Source organism: Myotis yumanensis, unplaced genomic scaffold, assembly GCF_028538775.1.
Source record: "Myotis yumanensis isolate MYYU_CA2020_CCGP unplaced genomic scaffold, mMyoYum1.0.hap1 SCAF_8, whole genome shotgun sequence".
Taxonomy (NCBI): Eukaryota; Metazoa; Chordata; class Mammalia; order Chiroptera; family Vespertilionidae; genus Myotis; species Myotis yumanensis.
In genome coordinates, this window is record NW_027223759.1 from 28,255,883 (window position 1) to 28,272,802 (window position 16,920).

The 16,920-nt window shown below is 38.1% G+C and overlaps 1 protein-coding gene across 7 annotated transcripts in view; it reads right to left on the bottom strand.

Annotated features, from left to right (window-relative positions):
• Window positions 1-16,920, bottom strand: part of SPHKAP (SPHK1 interactor, AKAP domain containing) — a 99,285-nt gene that overhangs the window by 47,641 nt on the left and 34,724 nt on the right. For all 7 annotated transcript variants that reach the window (XM_070422310.1, XM_070422312.1, XM_070422307.1 and 4 more), the window contains one exon: window positions 12,299-12,412. In XM_070422310.1, coding sequence (XP_070278411.1) covers window positions 12,299-12,412 — 114 coding nt within the window. The remainder of the gene's footprint in view (window positions 1-12,298; window positions 12,413-16,920) is intronic.

Consider the following 16,920-nt stretch of genomic DNA (forward strand, 5'->3'; position numbering starts at 1 on the left):
ATAGCACTGAAATGTCAGTATTCGTTATTAAATACCAGGAGATGGGTATATGAATTTCTCTTTGGGACCAAACAAACTTTAAAAGTAGCAACTAAAGCAGGCTAGAATAGGTCAGCACTAATATTTTGAGCACCTTAACATTTATGTTCATATGTTCTTTAGTTAACTTTAGTAAATCTTTGTTATCATTTACAGTTTCAAACATCTCGCACTTCTGGCTTTTTAGGTTTTATTCCTTTGGATTTTAATATTATTATGGATTTCATTTTTAAGGGGTGAAATGAAAATCAATCACCAGATAACTATGAAGTAGTTGAATTCTGGTGTTAAAATCATGTAACTCCTGAAGTTTTTTTTGTTCAGAGATGCTTTAGGATCTTTCTTTAATGTAAATATTAAACCTGGTGGGTGATTATTTGTATTTGCCTTTGGTTGTGTTTTCATACCTGCCTAAAATTCTCTCCATATTTGTCCAATTGCTGTTTTTCTAGTTTTCATGCTACAACTTAAAGGAAAATCACATCTTCTCAAGAATCTCCTTTGGATGTTTCGCTTTGTCCATCACCTCCTCTGACATAGCTCTTCCCTCTCCTATGATTCACCGCCTTCTCTCATTTGTGTCTTTGGTGATAGCATATCACACTGAATTGGAGTTGAGTGTGAATCTCCCCCCATCTCCACACCCACCCAACTCTGCAGAGCACCCTGTGGACACAACTTGCCTAGCTTTTTAAAAATTATTTCTTAAAATATTTTAATTTATTTTTTACAGATAATATGGTCATTATAATAAGCAAGACAAAAATTAATAAAAGATATTAAAGACGAAACTGCCGAAACCGGTTTGGCTCAGTGGATAGAGCGTCGGCCTGCGGACTGAAGGGTCCCGGGTTCGATTCCGGTCAGGGGCATGTACCTGGGTTGCGGGCCCACCCCCCGTGGGGGATGTGCAGGAGGCAGCTGATCGATGGTTCTCTCTCATCGATGTTTCTAACTCTCTATCTCTCTCCCTTCCTCTCTGTAAGAAATCAATAAAATATATTTTTAAAAAAGGTGAAAAGACGAAACTGATAAACTCTCCCACTATCCAATAACCACACAATTGTGATAATAAATTTTTTTATTATGCTTTCCACATTTTTCTCCAAATAAATATATATCTACATGTCTATAGATTTGGATTTCTATCTCTCTACTACCTAAATCTATCATCTATTAATATGTATATGCGTGTACACAAATACAAGAATTTTGTGTGGGAGTAACAGAATATTAGTATGTATATTGCAACATTGTTTTTCCACACAGACATCCATATATCTTACTAAATAAATTTTTCCAAAATTTGCATACACACACTATAGTTCTCAATAAATGGGATCATAATACATGTTGGGTTTTCTATCCACAACATATGAAAGTGTATTTGGGGGGATGGTGAAAGTAGGCTAAGAGAAAATTTAGTCTTTACGTTATTTTTTTACAACTTAATTGACCCTACTCTTTTCTCTGTCATTTTCATATAAAATCCCTATTCCTTCCATAAACTGACTTTGTGAGAATAATTTAACATATGATATATATCATTGTGTATGTGTATGTACAAATAACTATGTATCTACATATAGATTGGGAATTTGGACATTGCTTTATAAATACCTTTCTTTATATTTTACTTTTCTTATTCAACATTACAGTTTGGAAATTCCTCCAAGTGTAGTGTTATAGCCCCAACACCGTCTTTACAATGACTCCCTCCCATTTCGTGGCTGGAGGTGGTGTAATTCATCCAACCAGTTTATTAATGGAAATCACTTTGCTTCCAGTATTTTTGATTTGTTTGTTTCTGTTGGAAAATGTCATGTATAGATTCTTATTTTCAGTTACTTTTATGGGTTCAGTTTCAAAAGTGGGATTTCAGGGTTGAAGGGCATGGTAATTTCAATTTTAACAAATGCTTTGGTTTCCTCTCTACACAGATTTGAATGATTTAAATACCTACCAGCAATATGTGTGAGCATCCTTTTCCTTACATCCATATCAGTAATATTAATGACCTAATTAATGTACTGATTAACATGCAGAAGGGGCTAACCCACGGCATAAATAAACAGAAGCCTGATGCTCCTAAGACCTCCACATGGAATGTGTTCCCCAGATTTTCAGCTGTGCAACAATGCTCTCCAAATTAAATTAACATGCCAACAATCATATAATTTCTGGGCACTGTGAACTGTTCAGTCAACACCACATTGTCACTCCACTTTATCTGTTAGGAGACAAACCTACTTCCCTCTGGACCATGTGGACTGATCCATACCTCAGCCCTTCTGTGAATGGGTCTGATAAATTCTACTTTAGCAGTTACTCTTAACATCATCTAACATTTTTTTTAAGATAATAAAGTTAGTGACTTTGGGTCTGAAGTTAGCAGTGATGCGTGCCATGAGGTAGACCAAGGAACCATTCCCAATGACCTGTGGTTAATTTAGGAGAGAACTACTCTATGAATTATTAACGACAATGTTAAGAAATTTTTAAAAACAATCAAAGCAGCTTCAAAGTTTAGCTTGCAAAAATCACCACGCAGGTGGACATGGATAAACTTCTGGAGATTGACTTCAAGGTCAACTGGACTCCTATTCCCTATAACCTTAAGTCAAGCAATTGTCAGCACTAAGGCAGGTTGTATTTTTTGATAATTTGAAAAGGGGTGTTAATAATGCAAAAGTTTCTATAAATATATGCCATGATTCAAAAGTGTATTTAAATACAAAATTATTCTATAATGGAGTTAATTGATATAATTTCAGATACATCATCTGTGCTCTATATTAATGCCCCTGAAAAAACTTATCTTGAATTATTTGAAGTCTTTCAGAAGCCCCCCGTCCCCCATAGTATAGGACTTTGCCTTTTATTTGAGTTTGCTTGCCTTCTTTCTTTTTTTCCTTTCTACCTTTCTTCTTTTCTTCCTTTTCACCTTCCTTTCTCCTTCCTTCTTTCTCTTTCTCTTCTTCTCAACATATATTCCTGCCAAATCAGTTTCTGTTCAGCATAAAATAACCAATCTATCAAAGAAAAATGAGGTCATTCTATTCCAAAGCCAAGAAAAACTTGACTTTAAGAGGTCAGAGACTATGTCTATTTTAGTTGCCATTATAGTAAAATGACTATTAAGGCAAAAAGAACATAATTATGGAAGAAAATTCAAATTACAGAATATCATCACAAAATTGGAACCCAATATGAAGGGTTTTTTATAATGCCTACATTTTTTTTTCTTTTGTGCCATGAATGTAGTGATCTTTCAGTACATGGTCTCTGGGTTTACACAGATGTGTCTGTTAATCAGACTTAGGGCTCAGATGTGCACCTATATGTCCCTGTCAACTTACTTCCTGAAATCAAAGGCTCAGAAATGACAGAATGTATCCTCTAATCACACTCTCTTTGAATTACCAAGGACTTGCTTTTCTTTTCTATAGAACTGACAAGCGTTGATTCTCTTTCTGACTTGCAAACCACACATCAGATATTTCTCAACCACCATGACCATGGCTTTTGTGATTTCTGGAAGATTGTGATTAACAGACTACAGTAAAATGGGATGGCAAATTAGGGTTTACAGGACTAAAAATACTGTTAGTAATCACAGCTTGGAGAACAAAAGCTGGATTTAAGCAGGAAGCAATATTGTTCTAAAAGATGCCAGATTTTTAGAGGAAAAAGAAAAGGCAGTATACCTGTCTAATTCTCAGATGGAAGTCAGGGGAAAATGCTATGAAACATGTAATTTCTTAGAACACGTGGAGTAGTTAAATTAGAAGAAGCTAAGAGGCAAAGCAGAAAAAGGATGAAACAAGACTGAGAGAGTTTGTGGAAAATTGTTGTGGAAATGAATTGTCCATTCATTTCACATTTTCATATATTCATACATGAATATTGTTTATTATAAATTAGTCAAGTTTTCTTGGCTTTTATTTTCAAACAAATGATGTGATGACAATTTTCATGCACCAGAAGAAGAGCCATTATTTCTATAACATCTTAAATGTCTTGTGGAGCTTCATTTTAGGCAATCCTCTAAAATGTTCACTGTTGATTAACTTTGAAAAGTGCTTTCATAAACTAAAAAACAAAACAGACTTTTCGTAAGCATGGTAAGCCTCCCTTTAGTTTCCAGGCACATGAACAGGGCTCAAGTTCATTTTTTGGCTTTTACTTTTTCAAAGCACTTCTCTTTAGATAAAGGGAGCTCTTCCTATATGAAGAGTGAGAATGGATTATGACAGAGGAAAAAGGGCATCTTTGAAGACACATTTAGTGAAGGAAGAAAAATAGTCAATGAAACTGAGCTGTCATAAGAATAGCTTGAAGCTTGTGGCCTTGATTGATGAATTCCCTTCACGGTTACTAAGGTAAACCCAAAATACACCCCTGGTTCTTTTACTTCTTCGGTATTTCAGACAATGTGTTTCACAGACCAAACATCAGAACAATAGCAGACTGCTGAGCAACAGAACGCCTTGTTGAAGATCAGTGTAAAAAAAAATAAAGGCCCCCAAATTATGCTGTTCTCACTAATTAGGCAAAATATCACTTTCTTCCAACACTGCACTGTTAACAAGAATATATAAGTGTTTGAAAAGAGTCTTAACATTGGAAGGAACTTTTGAGTTCACGGAGACCAAGCCACTGAGGAATATGTCATGATAAATGACTAACCTTAATTTTAATATAAGTTATTTTAGCTTGCACCTACCTTGTTTGACTTATCCATGCTATCAGACAAAAATTGCAGTAACCAGAGAGTCTTCTTTGGTACAGATATATCTATTGATGAATTTACAGTTGACAATACTTGAAAATTATGGTGGTTTCAACATTACATGACTACATTCTCTTGTAGGCTGATAATGTGATTGTGTGGGAACAAATGAGTGACATAAATAGACGATTGGGTCTGCTAAGCAATTAGAAAATGACTCAGTTTTAGCTATTTCTCATTTAGCATCCTCTGTCTGACCTCCTTTAATGTCTACATAGCTTCCAGCTAAAACTATATTGCAACTCAATTCACTTAATCAAAGGAAATATTTTGCAAATAATTTATTTTGTGGGCTTATTTTCAAATACATTCCTGAAAAAAAAAATCTTTAAAAATCAATGCTGTTTAATAAGTTTCCAAGGCTGCTCTGGACATGAATGACACCTGTTAAATGTTTTAGAATAAAATGAACAAAAGCATCTTCTGAAGTTGGACTCCATGTATTACAAGGAACTCCATTTTTTCCCCTAGGGAAAATATTGGCTCTCTCAACAAAATATTCACTTTTCAACTTTATACAAAAATGAGGTGCTCTTCCTCAGGGGTATTAGGAGTTTTAACTTTCATGACAGAATGCCAACTCTACCTGTCAAAAAGGCTGAGCGCTAAAGGATATTAAGCTACCTTTCATGGGAGATATAAGCTTCCTGACTCTCAGTTACAAACCTAGCCTGGGTCACAAACTCAAGGTACCAGAGTGAAATGGCCTGGAAAGAAGACACTATAGAGAGTTCCAGGTTTGGGATGAAGGTGAGGAGCTCTAGTGAAACTTGTAAAGCTGGCAAAAACCATAAACGCAAATATTTTAATTCTCTAGAAAGTGTCTAGAGAGTGAAAATATACAGAATATGAAGAAGCATTTTCCAGGAAAATCTACTGAAACTCAGAACAGAGTCTGTGGTATTTATAGCAGACCTCACTTCCTCTTTTCCACTGCCTCCACTCCCCACAGCTCAACTGGAGAGAAACTCCATTTGGACTCCCCTGCCTGCATCTCACAGACAAAGGTTACTGATCTCACTTAGAGTCAGAGGCTGCCAGCATTTCTCATCCCCTCCAACTCCAAATTGAAGAGGCTGAATTCCTGGAGAGGGAGGCCAGGAAGTCAAGGGCTTCTTTCTTCCATGGAGGCCCTATTCAGATGCTACCCCAGATGTGACAGACCAAGAATCCATGAACATTCTCATTTCCACTTACTTACAGAGCAGATGTTCCTCACTGGGAGGACAGCCAAGAAAACCAGAGGCTACTCACTACCCAGTGCGTAGGGCTCAGAAGGTTTGCCCAGGAGGAGAGGTTCTCTGTAAGAGAAGAGCTCAGAAACTCTCCCCAAAGGACTAAGATGATTTGAAACAGAGTTTAGGGAAGTTCAAGCCCAAGGGCACTCTTAGAAACAAGAGCTCCTCTTAATTAAGAGCAGTAAACTAAAACACAGACCAGCTAATTCAGAGAGAGAACAAGAAGGCATAGCTAAGAAGAACCTTCAATGGGTCAGAACAAAATCCAAAACTGGTTTTAAAAACGACACCTGCCTAAATGTAATTGGAGCAGAGTACTGAGCTTTGTTAAAGGCAATAGAGCAACCAGCTAGTAAACAGTGGAGTCAAATAGGCAGGGCTGTAAGACCCAATGAAGCGAAAGAAAGATCAGGGAATGACACAGTCAAAGGGAGCCTTGCTAAGACCAGTGTCTTCCTCAGTGACTGTGCACAGGCCCAAGGCCGGGCATCTCTGAGGAGTGCTGAAAGGCTTAACCTGTGAGGGGGAAATAGACTTCACTAAAACAAGCTGGCCAGATTAAAAAAAAATAAATTAAAATATCAAACAAAATAGGCTAAGGAGAAGGGGGAAGGGGAACCAGTTTCCAGAGTTGCTACGTTACCTAAATGTCCAGTTTTCTGAACTTCTAAGATGCAGAGAATATTTGTTCATTTTTTTTCATGCAGTTCAGAGATTCTGGAAGAGTAGTCCGCATAGTATAAGACCCTGTCAATGCCAGCTGGATGAGTAAATGCAGGCATTGCCACTGGAGATGATCAAGGGCTATGTTACTTTGGCTCAATGGTTCATACATCATATCTTAATAACATGTATACCTATTGATGCTATAACAAGGTATTTATAACATATAACCTCACAGTAATTTATTTAAAAAATTTTAAATCTGACAACAATTTAAATATGAACATGTGACAATCTTAAATTCACTAAAAACAACCGAAAAGCTAAATACCTTAAAACTTAAAACAAGAGTGCCCTTGGGCTTGAACTTCCCTAAACTCTCTTTCAAATTAGGGTTTTCAGCATGGATTAGTAATGCAAATCTTCTATGCCTCAAATAAAAATAATTCTACAATGTACAAATTGTATCTTTTATTGCATTTTAATAAAATTATTATATTGAGGGAAGGGTTTACTGGGATACTGAAAAAGTGCTGTATTCAATGAACTAGAAGCTGATGAATTTGGGCTTTAGAGCTGGCCTTGCTACTAATTTACTCTGTAGCCTTGAACAAGCCTTCCCTGCATTGCTATTTTGTTTTCTCACCTGAAAAGTGAGTGAAATGGGCAATATATCTTCTTGGGTTTATTCCAGCTCTTGGCTTCTCTAATTTCACGAATAGAAGTTCAGTGAGCTTGGCAGAAAAGAGAATACTAGTGCATTCTGTCTGTTTAGCATATGGCATAAATGCTCACCAAGTGATATTTGACCTTGGTGCTACCACTAGGTTCTGGCAAATGACTGGAGCATAGGTGCTGCTGGCATCTGTGGAGCAGAGGCCAGGGATGCTGCTAAATATCCTTCAATGCACAGGACAGCCCTTCAACAAAGAATCATCTGGCCTAATACAACATAGTGTCCAAGGTTGAAATACCCAGCTTTAGAAGAATTCATCCTGGGTGTCTAGTTAAACTACCCGAGCCACTGCTGACTTAGGCTGTCTGATTAATGGTTCTATTAAAACTAGAGGCTGAAATTTGTGCAAGAGTAGGCCTTCCTTCCTCCTGCTGCTGACACTGGTTTCCCTCTGGCATCCGGGACCCCGGCTTCCCTTGAAGCCCTGGCTTCATCCAGAAGGATGGAAGGACATCCAGAAGGACATCTGGTCTAATTAGCATATTATGTTTTTATTATTATAGATAATGATAAGGCATCATTTAGCAAGGGGAAAACTTCCTGCACCCGTTTCAGCCATTCAGGTGCTTCCAGGTTCTGCAATTACATTAATTCCATCATTACAGATGCAATGGACCAGCTGATGGGCTGAGTACTATCTGGAATAGTAAGTGAGGGTTGTCTCTGCTCTCAAAAAGAGTGTACTATCCAAGCATGAAAAGCAGAAATTCTGCTTTTAGCACTATCTCATTTCCTAAGAAACTTCTAGGGTGAGCATGTCTCACTGTTACAAAAGAAAGAAATAATACTCTTAACTAAAAAACAGACATTCCACAGTGGTCATTAGCCAGGTCCATTTTTAAATTTCTTCTTCTTCTTTATTTATTTACTAGAGGCCTGGTGCACAAAATTCGTGCACTTGGGGGGGGGGGGGGGGGATCCCTCAGCCCGGCCTGCACTCTCTCACAGTCTGGGAGCCCTGGAGGGATATCTGACTGCCAGGTTAGGCCCGATCCCCATGGGGAGCAGGCCTAAGCCAGCAGTCGGACATCCTTAGCGCTGCTGTGGAGGCAGGACAGGCTACCACCACGACCCCTGTGCTCGCCAGCCATGAGCCTGACTTCTGGCTGAGCAGCGCTCCCCCTGTGGGAGTGCACTGACCACCAGGGGCAGCTCCTGTGTTGAGCATCTTTCCCCTGGTGGTCAGTGCGCGTGATAGGGACCAGTCGTTCCACCATCAGGCCGTAACCGGCTCTCTGACATCTCCTGAGGGGTCCCGGATTGTGAGAGGGTGCAGGCCAGACCAAGAGACCTGACCGGTGCATGATAGAGGCCGGGGAGGGACACGACGGGAGGTTGGCCAGCTGGGGAGGGGCCATGGGAGGTCTCCAGGGCATGTCTGGCCCATCTCGCTCAGTTCCGATTGGCCAGACCCCAGCAGCAACCTAACCTACCTGTAGGAGAATCTGCCCCCTGGTGGTCAGTGCACATCATAGGAGCGGTTGAGTGACCTTAGCATATCATTAGTGTATTATGCTTTGATTGGTTGAATGTCCGACTGGACACTTAGCATATTAGGCTTTTATTATATAGGATGCTTCAACCTGAGACTCTAAGTTGTGAAAAAAAAAATGCTATCACTCTTAACTAGTTTTCCTGGGAGTTTGAGAGAACTGATTAAGAAAGACATGTTAATGCAAACAAATAATACTACTAAAAAGAAATCAAAATTATGTAGCCAAATTCCTTAAAGCTTAAAGGTATTTTAATGAGAAACTTTGTTTGTTGTCAGTTTTTCTTGACAGACTTTCCACTCAGAGGAAAATTACAATAATAGCAGGAATTGTATGAAATTTGAAACTCAAAGCTAGTCTGAGCTATTTAATAATGCATTCTGTCAAAATAAATTTTAAAACAGTTGAGAAATGGTATGAACACCCAGGTTTAAAAGTACACTCAGATCTATTCACCTGACTATATTTATAGTGGCAAAAATCTCAAGACCCATAAATACTTCATTACGTATTTGACTCAGGCTTACGTGCTTAAATAATAAGCTCTTACTTTGGGGGCTGGGGGGCTGGAACATGGAGATTACTGGATGAGCACTTATCAGAGTACCCACATTTCCTTTAAAAAAATAATCAGGTTAAAAAAACACCCAGAAGGCTAGCATACAATTTTCTTTTCAAAATGGCAAATCAGAAAGAATATAAAATTATGTAGCTGTATAGGAGAATGCTATTTAGTTCAAAGATAAGCACAGTTTTCCTATTTGCTACCTTTTGAAAAACTGTTAAGTGTGACCTTCAGGGGGCTCCTGACTTCCTGGCGGATAGTCCCCGTTTGGCATACTTGTCATATTCTGACTGCTTCAAACTGCTCTTCACTAAGACTTCTCATTTCAGCTAGGAAATGAATGCAGCTCCCTATCAAAATAATGACTAAAAATCACTGTTTGATGCTTAAGAAAAAACAGCCATACTGAGCCCCACACGCAACACCCTGAAAGCTTTCCAAGCCTGAGATTGTCCGTCAATAAAATTCTTAAGTGGCATATTGAACTCAGAAACCTTGATTCACTGAGGTACTTAGTTCTAAGACACAGCAAATTCAAAAACTGTACTTGTAGTGCAGTAGAATGCGTACCAAGTCAATCAAAATTAAATATGAAAAACTTGGCCACTAATGTGGATCAGGAAGAAATGAGTGAAAGAAGCAATGGTTCATGTACAACAGAGTGCCCCAGAGTTGTGAACAGAATACAAAGCAATAAAATATGGGACAACATTGCTACAGGTTCCTCAGATTCTGCTGTGATTATTTGTAAGTAGGTTTAGATTTGGGATGATTTTATGAAACTAAGTTTTTAAAAGTTAAACTTTAATAATGATGATATTATTGTAAAATACAGTTCTTTTGTGGGAGAATTTTTTGAAAAGGGATTAAGTACCTTTCCCTTGACTCTTTGGACTACTCCTGTGTGGCTATTTTGATCAAGTTTTCTTACACCCTGTCCTGGTCAGCCATCTTTATAGTTCACCTCTATTTCTCCTTTGATAATAACTGCCCCTTAGCAGCACCCAACTATAGACTCTGTTTCTTCTTCCCATCCTAGAAATCTGGTCCAAATGAGAAAAAGAGAAAGGAATTATAAGTCAAGAAACTGACCATGGGATACTTTTTGAGAGATCAGAGCTAATTGGTCAAAGGGATCCTGAGATTTAGGTTTAGAATCATGGACAATTTTTAACATTTGTGTCAGTTTCATTGATTGTGAACTATGGTGGGGAAACAAATCTTCTACTATGCCTTTCATGTGTGCTTAGATGTTTTCCCTTTTGGAAAGAATAGGAAGAACCACAAAGACAGGAAGAATCAGCTCAGCCTCACTGAGTCATCTGACACTAGAAAGGGCCAAAGAATTAAGAAAGGAAGTCAGAGAGTTTTAAGTCCAAATTTGAGTCCATTGGGATTGGTGGGGGAGAGTTTTCTTTCACCTAGGAGGGTTCGATGGTCATCTTAAATTTGGCTATAAATTTAGCATTTCTAATTGTAGATCAGCAATCCAGATTCCAAAAATATAAAGTGTAGAGAAGACCTCTTTGCCCTCTACTAGACAGACTTTTGTGCCCCAACTTCAAATGGGAGACTTAATACAGGAGCTGCTTGGATGACAACTTTGACCAAAGTATAGCTGACATCGTTCACGCTCCATTTCTCTCCATTTACAATTTATAACTGTGTAATTAGAGATCAGTATCGGCTAATGCCCGAATTTTCCAACTCATCTCAGAACTGAACTTGCAGGGAAGGTATCACTATTAATTACTTTCCACCTAATCCTTTTTGTTTACCCCAAAGATTTTTAGCTATCAACTAGGATTCTTGACAAGGGATCAAATCCCCAAAGTAGCAGATTCAAATCATTTGCCCAAACCAAGAGATCAAATTAAGTCTGTTGAATGGACTCCGCTTTCCTTGTGCTGTGAGGCTCTGCATCGTGAAATGTTTTACATCCTCTATCTGCTAGTTCTTCTAGTTCTGCTCATTACATATAAAAACTTCTCCATCCCATTTTCAGCTTTTTTTTTCTTTCAGCAGAAGTGCTGGCATGCATCTTACCTCCAGGAATAGCTCAGAGCGAATGCTCTCAACTTAGTCATGAGAATTACATTGCTTTCCTTTTGGAAAATGCTCTCCCCCGATCTCTGTAATCATGACCCTATAAGAGCTCGGCGGTTTTAATTCAAATGAAACATAGAGCCTTGTAGGACATAGAGGAAGGAGCATATTACACAACAACCGTAGGTACTCACATTCTAAGCCGTAAGAACATCTCTTCCCTTGAAAAGGAAGGTTTTGTATATAAAGCTTAACTCCAGTATATTAAAACTCATGCCTGTACACTTCTTGGGTTGAAAAGGTTTTCAAACAATGACTGTAACTTATAAAAATGGTACAGAAATGTTACACAATTTTCATGATGGGAAATAACCCACTAGCAGGAGTTATACAATATATTGAAAAGAATCCTAGAGAGCTCCTGCATGGCCTGTTATTTCTCATCATAGAATTCTGTTTCTGAATCTTTTTCTCTGTCAGTTTTGAAATATAAACATGGTTTTTCCTTTCTCGATCACTGATCAGATTAATTAACCTGTTGAAATGAGCAGAATTGGAATAGAGAAGTGAGCTCTGTGCATTTTATTAACAATCCATATTAACCAATACGGATTTTCCAGAGAAGACCTCATCTTTAATGAATTAGGAAACTCCTATTCTGAGCAACGAGTCCCTGAGCCGGATTCCCTGCTTTCTCAGACCATATCCCGGGTTGTATCTACTTACGGAAGCGCAAGCTGTGTCTTCGGACTTGTCTTCCACGAACCCAATCTGGCAGGGTGTCCTCTGATTCTGCAACCAGTAGTCTGTAGACTCGAGCAGGCTATTGCTGCAAAGCACCTGAGGGAACCGAGAAACCTTCTCAGTGCTATTCTGCAAGGCGTTCTGTAAGCATGCAGCTCTTTTCTGAGGAAACTTGATGTTTCCTTTTCCTTAGAGTCTCTGGATGTTAGAAAAATAAACTTGCAGGAAAATAGTACCTCTAGACTGTGTAAAATACCCAAGCAGGAATCGATGTTAGAGGAACACGTTGAAATTGATGTTAATGCTGATGCTTCCTCTCTCATCAAATCCAGCATCTGAAAACGACGATGCATGTGTGACTTGTGCATAATTTGCAGTCAGATGCTTATTGTGGGGAATGGTGCAATGGGCAATGAAGAGCAAACTTTGTTTTAGTGTAAGTGTTCTTTCACTAAATATTTTCAATTTTAAAAAAATGGAATATTTTTCCTTTCGGTGCAATGTTGCTACTGAAATGATCATTCTTCAGTTCTTCAGCTTTGCTAACTTACCTGTGAAATAGGGCACCATCCTTCTAGAACACCTATGGTACTATTTTAAGTTTAAAAATGATCAGGAATGAGTACAATGCCCCACAACCATCATTTTCCCATTTAGAAATAGTATGCTAATGCAACGCACACTTGAATACATGATTTAACAAAACCAAATATGCTTTACAAATACCTTATTCCTGGGCTTGGATTAAAGCGAGGAATAAAAATTGTATTTCTTAGCCAAAACATTTTGAAGATGCAATCTCATAAATAATCATTAGATTTAATTTCTTCCATGTCTAAATACTACCTAAATATTTTATAAGATGTTCTCATCTTGTGTAAGATTTCCGATGGTCTCCTGGTACCCTTTATTTTATTAGGATACATGTCTGCTAATGTTTGACAAGTACCTTTATTTCAGCAATATAACAGATTTAGTTTGGTTAATGCCAGAAAAATAGAATGACACTTCAATTACATTTCATTTGTGCAACAAAGGGTTGTCATTCTGTAAAGATAAAAATACACTAACTCTTGTCTCTGAAGAGAGAGCTAACCAAATATATATCTGACACATTTTCTATAACATTTTTTGTTTTAGCCAAGTGATGTTATTGCCTTTAAATCTTTCCCCACTCAATGTTTATTATTACCTAGAGATGACAAATTTTCATCATTCTTTTCCAGAACAGTGTAGAGAGACATGTTGTGGATGAGCAGGTAGTTGAAAGATGAACTTTGGTTCATCTGAAGCTGGCACTAGAACTCAGCTCGCTTACAGGTTTTACCTCAATGGTGATTCTCAAAGTGTGAGCTTGCACCTGAGGGGGTCCCTGAGATCTTTCAGAGGCTCCAGTGGTGAAATGATTTATATACTAATAGTAAGGTGTTATTTTCCCTTTTCACTTTCGTGGTCTCATGAGGACTCGGTGGAGCTTTTCAGATTCCACATGGCCTGTGAGAGTGCAACAGAATGAATGCAGAAGCAAACCTCCTTAACTCTTCTCACTAAAATGTTTTGTTTTGGAAAACAAACACATTACAAAAAATGTGTGTTCACATGTAATGTGCTTATTTATTATTCTATTACCATTATTTTTTAGATAAATAAGTTGTTTTTTAAGTGGTATTATTATTTAAAGTTAAATAAGTAATTTAACATAAGCAATCTTTTAGCTTTAATTTATACTATATAATACAGAAGTATCAATTAATATACCCCTATAAACAAAAGTTTTGTGATATCCCCAATACATTTTTTAGAGTGCAAAGATATTTTGATTCCAAAAAAAAAAATTGAGAACTATTGCCCTAGGTCAGTGGTCAGCAAACTGCGGCCCCTTGAGTGTGGCTCTTCCACAAAATACCACGTGTGGGCGTGCACGTACAGTGCGATTGAAACTTCGTGGCCACACTCAAGGGGCCAAAGAGCCGCATGTGGCTCGCGAGCTGCAGTTTGCCAACCACTGCCCTAGGTTAATTTATTTAAAGTAAGAAATAGGCTGTCAGTTCCCCTCCCCACTACCATCCCCTTTTATTTCCAGCATAAAGTAGAGTTGAAGAGCGTGAGCATAGGTGGGCTAACTGGGTTGAAAACCTAACATCTTTATGTGTAGCAGGATTAACTGGGGCAGCTGATGTAAATTCTGAGTTTCAGTTTCCACATCTGGAACAGAGCTAATAATGCCTTCCACCCCCCACCCAGGTGGGATCACTGGAATATTCAGTGAGTTGATAAGTCATGCAGACAGCAGGTTATCCTCTCAATACATGGTTTTCATTGTTACTATTTGAGACAGACTACAAAGGAAAATTGAAAGTTGGATGCCTTCACCTGAAATTAGTGGACTGAAAGCATTTCAGATGTGTGAAGACAATTTTTTTTAGCAAATATTCTCATCAAAGGTGTCATTTTAGTTCTGCATTTTGTAGTATTAATCATTTTTACTATTTTATTTGAATGTTTCGAATGTGCTGGGAAATTGGCTAAATGTTCCTATACATACTAGCTTTAAATTTAATCCTCATTGCAATGCTATAAAGGAGAAATTATTGTAAAGGTTAGACTCTTCACAGAAATGGTTCTTTTGAATATGATCTTGAGGCTCAGAGATATTGGGGTTCCTGCCAAGTGCTCAGAGCCCAATTTTGGGTCTGGTTTTGAGGACACCAAGGCCTGTGAGTGAAGTCATGTAACAATGCTGCCTCCCATAACCCATACCAATGGGTCTAATTTTCAATGTGTTTCCGATAAGTTATGTGCATCTAATTTTCGTAAATATAAGTACATTTTCCTATGGACTTCCATTTTAAAGTTAGTTTTAATTAATTAAATGCTGAAGTGACATTTTTTTCTTAAGAAGGAGAAACTTTCTGTGATATAAATTGTAATTTAATTCATCCACTTGGCAAGTATTTCACTTTCGCAAAGGGAAGCATGCCTTTGCATCTGTTTCTGTTAACAGTAACCCAAACTCATGCCATTATGTTTCTGCTCCTCACCTTGTTTTGAGCCTTAGAATTTGGAACAGCCATCAATTAAAAACAAACAAACAAAAAATCCTTCACAGCATCATGAGAACATTAGAGATTTAAAATGGAGGCATCAAATGAATATGCTAATTAATAGTACTTTATAATGCAGTTTAGTAAGTCCTCTGCCTAGAATCACTTCTTAGCTCACTCCTCAAAATTTAAGCTCTGGACTTCTTTTTTAAAAAAAATATTATTGGTTTTAGAAAAAGATGACAGGGTCGGGGGAGAGAGAGAAAGAGAGAGAGAGAGATTTGTTGTTTCACTTATTTATGCATTCATTGGTTGTCTCTTGTATGTGCCCTGATCAGGGATGGAGCCTGCAACCTTGGCGTATCCAGACAACACTCTTACCATCTGAGCCAGGGCCTGGACTTCTTCTATATTCTAATCTCTTCAGGGCATCATAGTATCATGGTTGCAACAGAAGAAAGCAACTGTCAGTTATCAGAGCATACACATTATTCTTGTCCTAGGTCAGCCTTAGGAGAAGAACAGAGTTCAGAGGCAACACGCTTGGGTCTTTCAGAAAAGAGCTGAGCTGGGTCAGTGTATTTTCCTTGTGAAACACAGAGAGGCAGAGAAGAAGGCATCAAAAAGCATCAGCCTGCGAGGTGACCCAAGATGTGAAAGAGACAGTCTCATGATGTAGCTGAGGTAATTGCTGGCTACCTGTTGGATTTCTTCTGGGAAATAAACACAGAAAGAGTAATCTGTCGAATCTTCTATTTTAAGGTATTTTTTGTACCTATCTTTAAAATAAATAATAACTAAAACTATATAAAGACCTGTCTCACCCTATCCTAGGAGTGAGGAAAAAATCAGCAGCCTATGGACCTGCTTACTCAGTGGAAAGTGCTAGAAAGACTTTGCATTTGGCGGTTCTATGTCCCGGGTACTGTGTCTTTTCTAAGGTGCACCTGTGCTTTAAAGGAAGCCCACATGGCAGAGCAAGGAAGTGGAATCAGAAATGAAACTAAATCTTTCAACACTTAAGAGATATATATTTTTTTTAATATATTTTTTTAATTGATTTTTTTACAGAGAGGAAGGGAGAGGGATAGAGAGTTAGAAACATCGATGAGAGAGAAACATCGATCAGCTGCCTCCTGCACACCCCTTACTGGGGATATGCCCGAAACCAAGGTACATGCCCTTGACCGGAATCGAGCCTGGGACCCTTCAGTCCGCAGGCCAATGCTCTATCCACTGAGCCAAACCGGTTAGGGATTAAGAGATATTTTGAAGAGAGCATCTTTGTTCGGTGAGAGTACTCATTCACCGTGTAACCTTAAATTTTAAAGTTTATTCATCATAACTTAAAAAATAGGGTACCTGATCATATTAATAATTTAAATGTTTTCTCATACATTTTATAAATATTTAGAGATTGTTATTTAAAACTTTTATTCTTGCCCTAGCCCGTTTGGCTCAGTGAATAGAGCGTCAGCCTGTGAATCAAAGGGTCCTGAGTTCAATTCTAGTCAAGGGCACGTTAAAAAAAAAGACAATTAGTGCTTCAAAATAAATTAA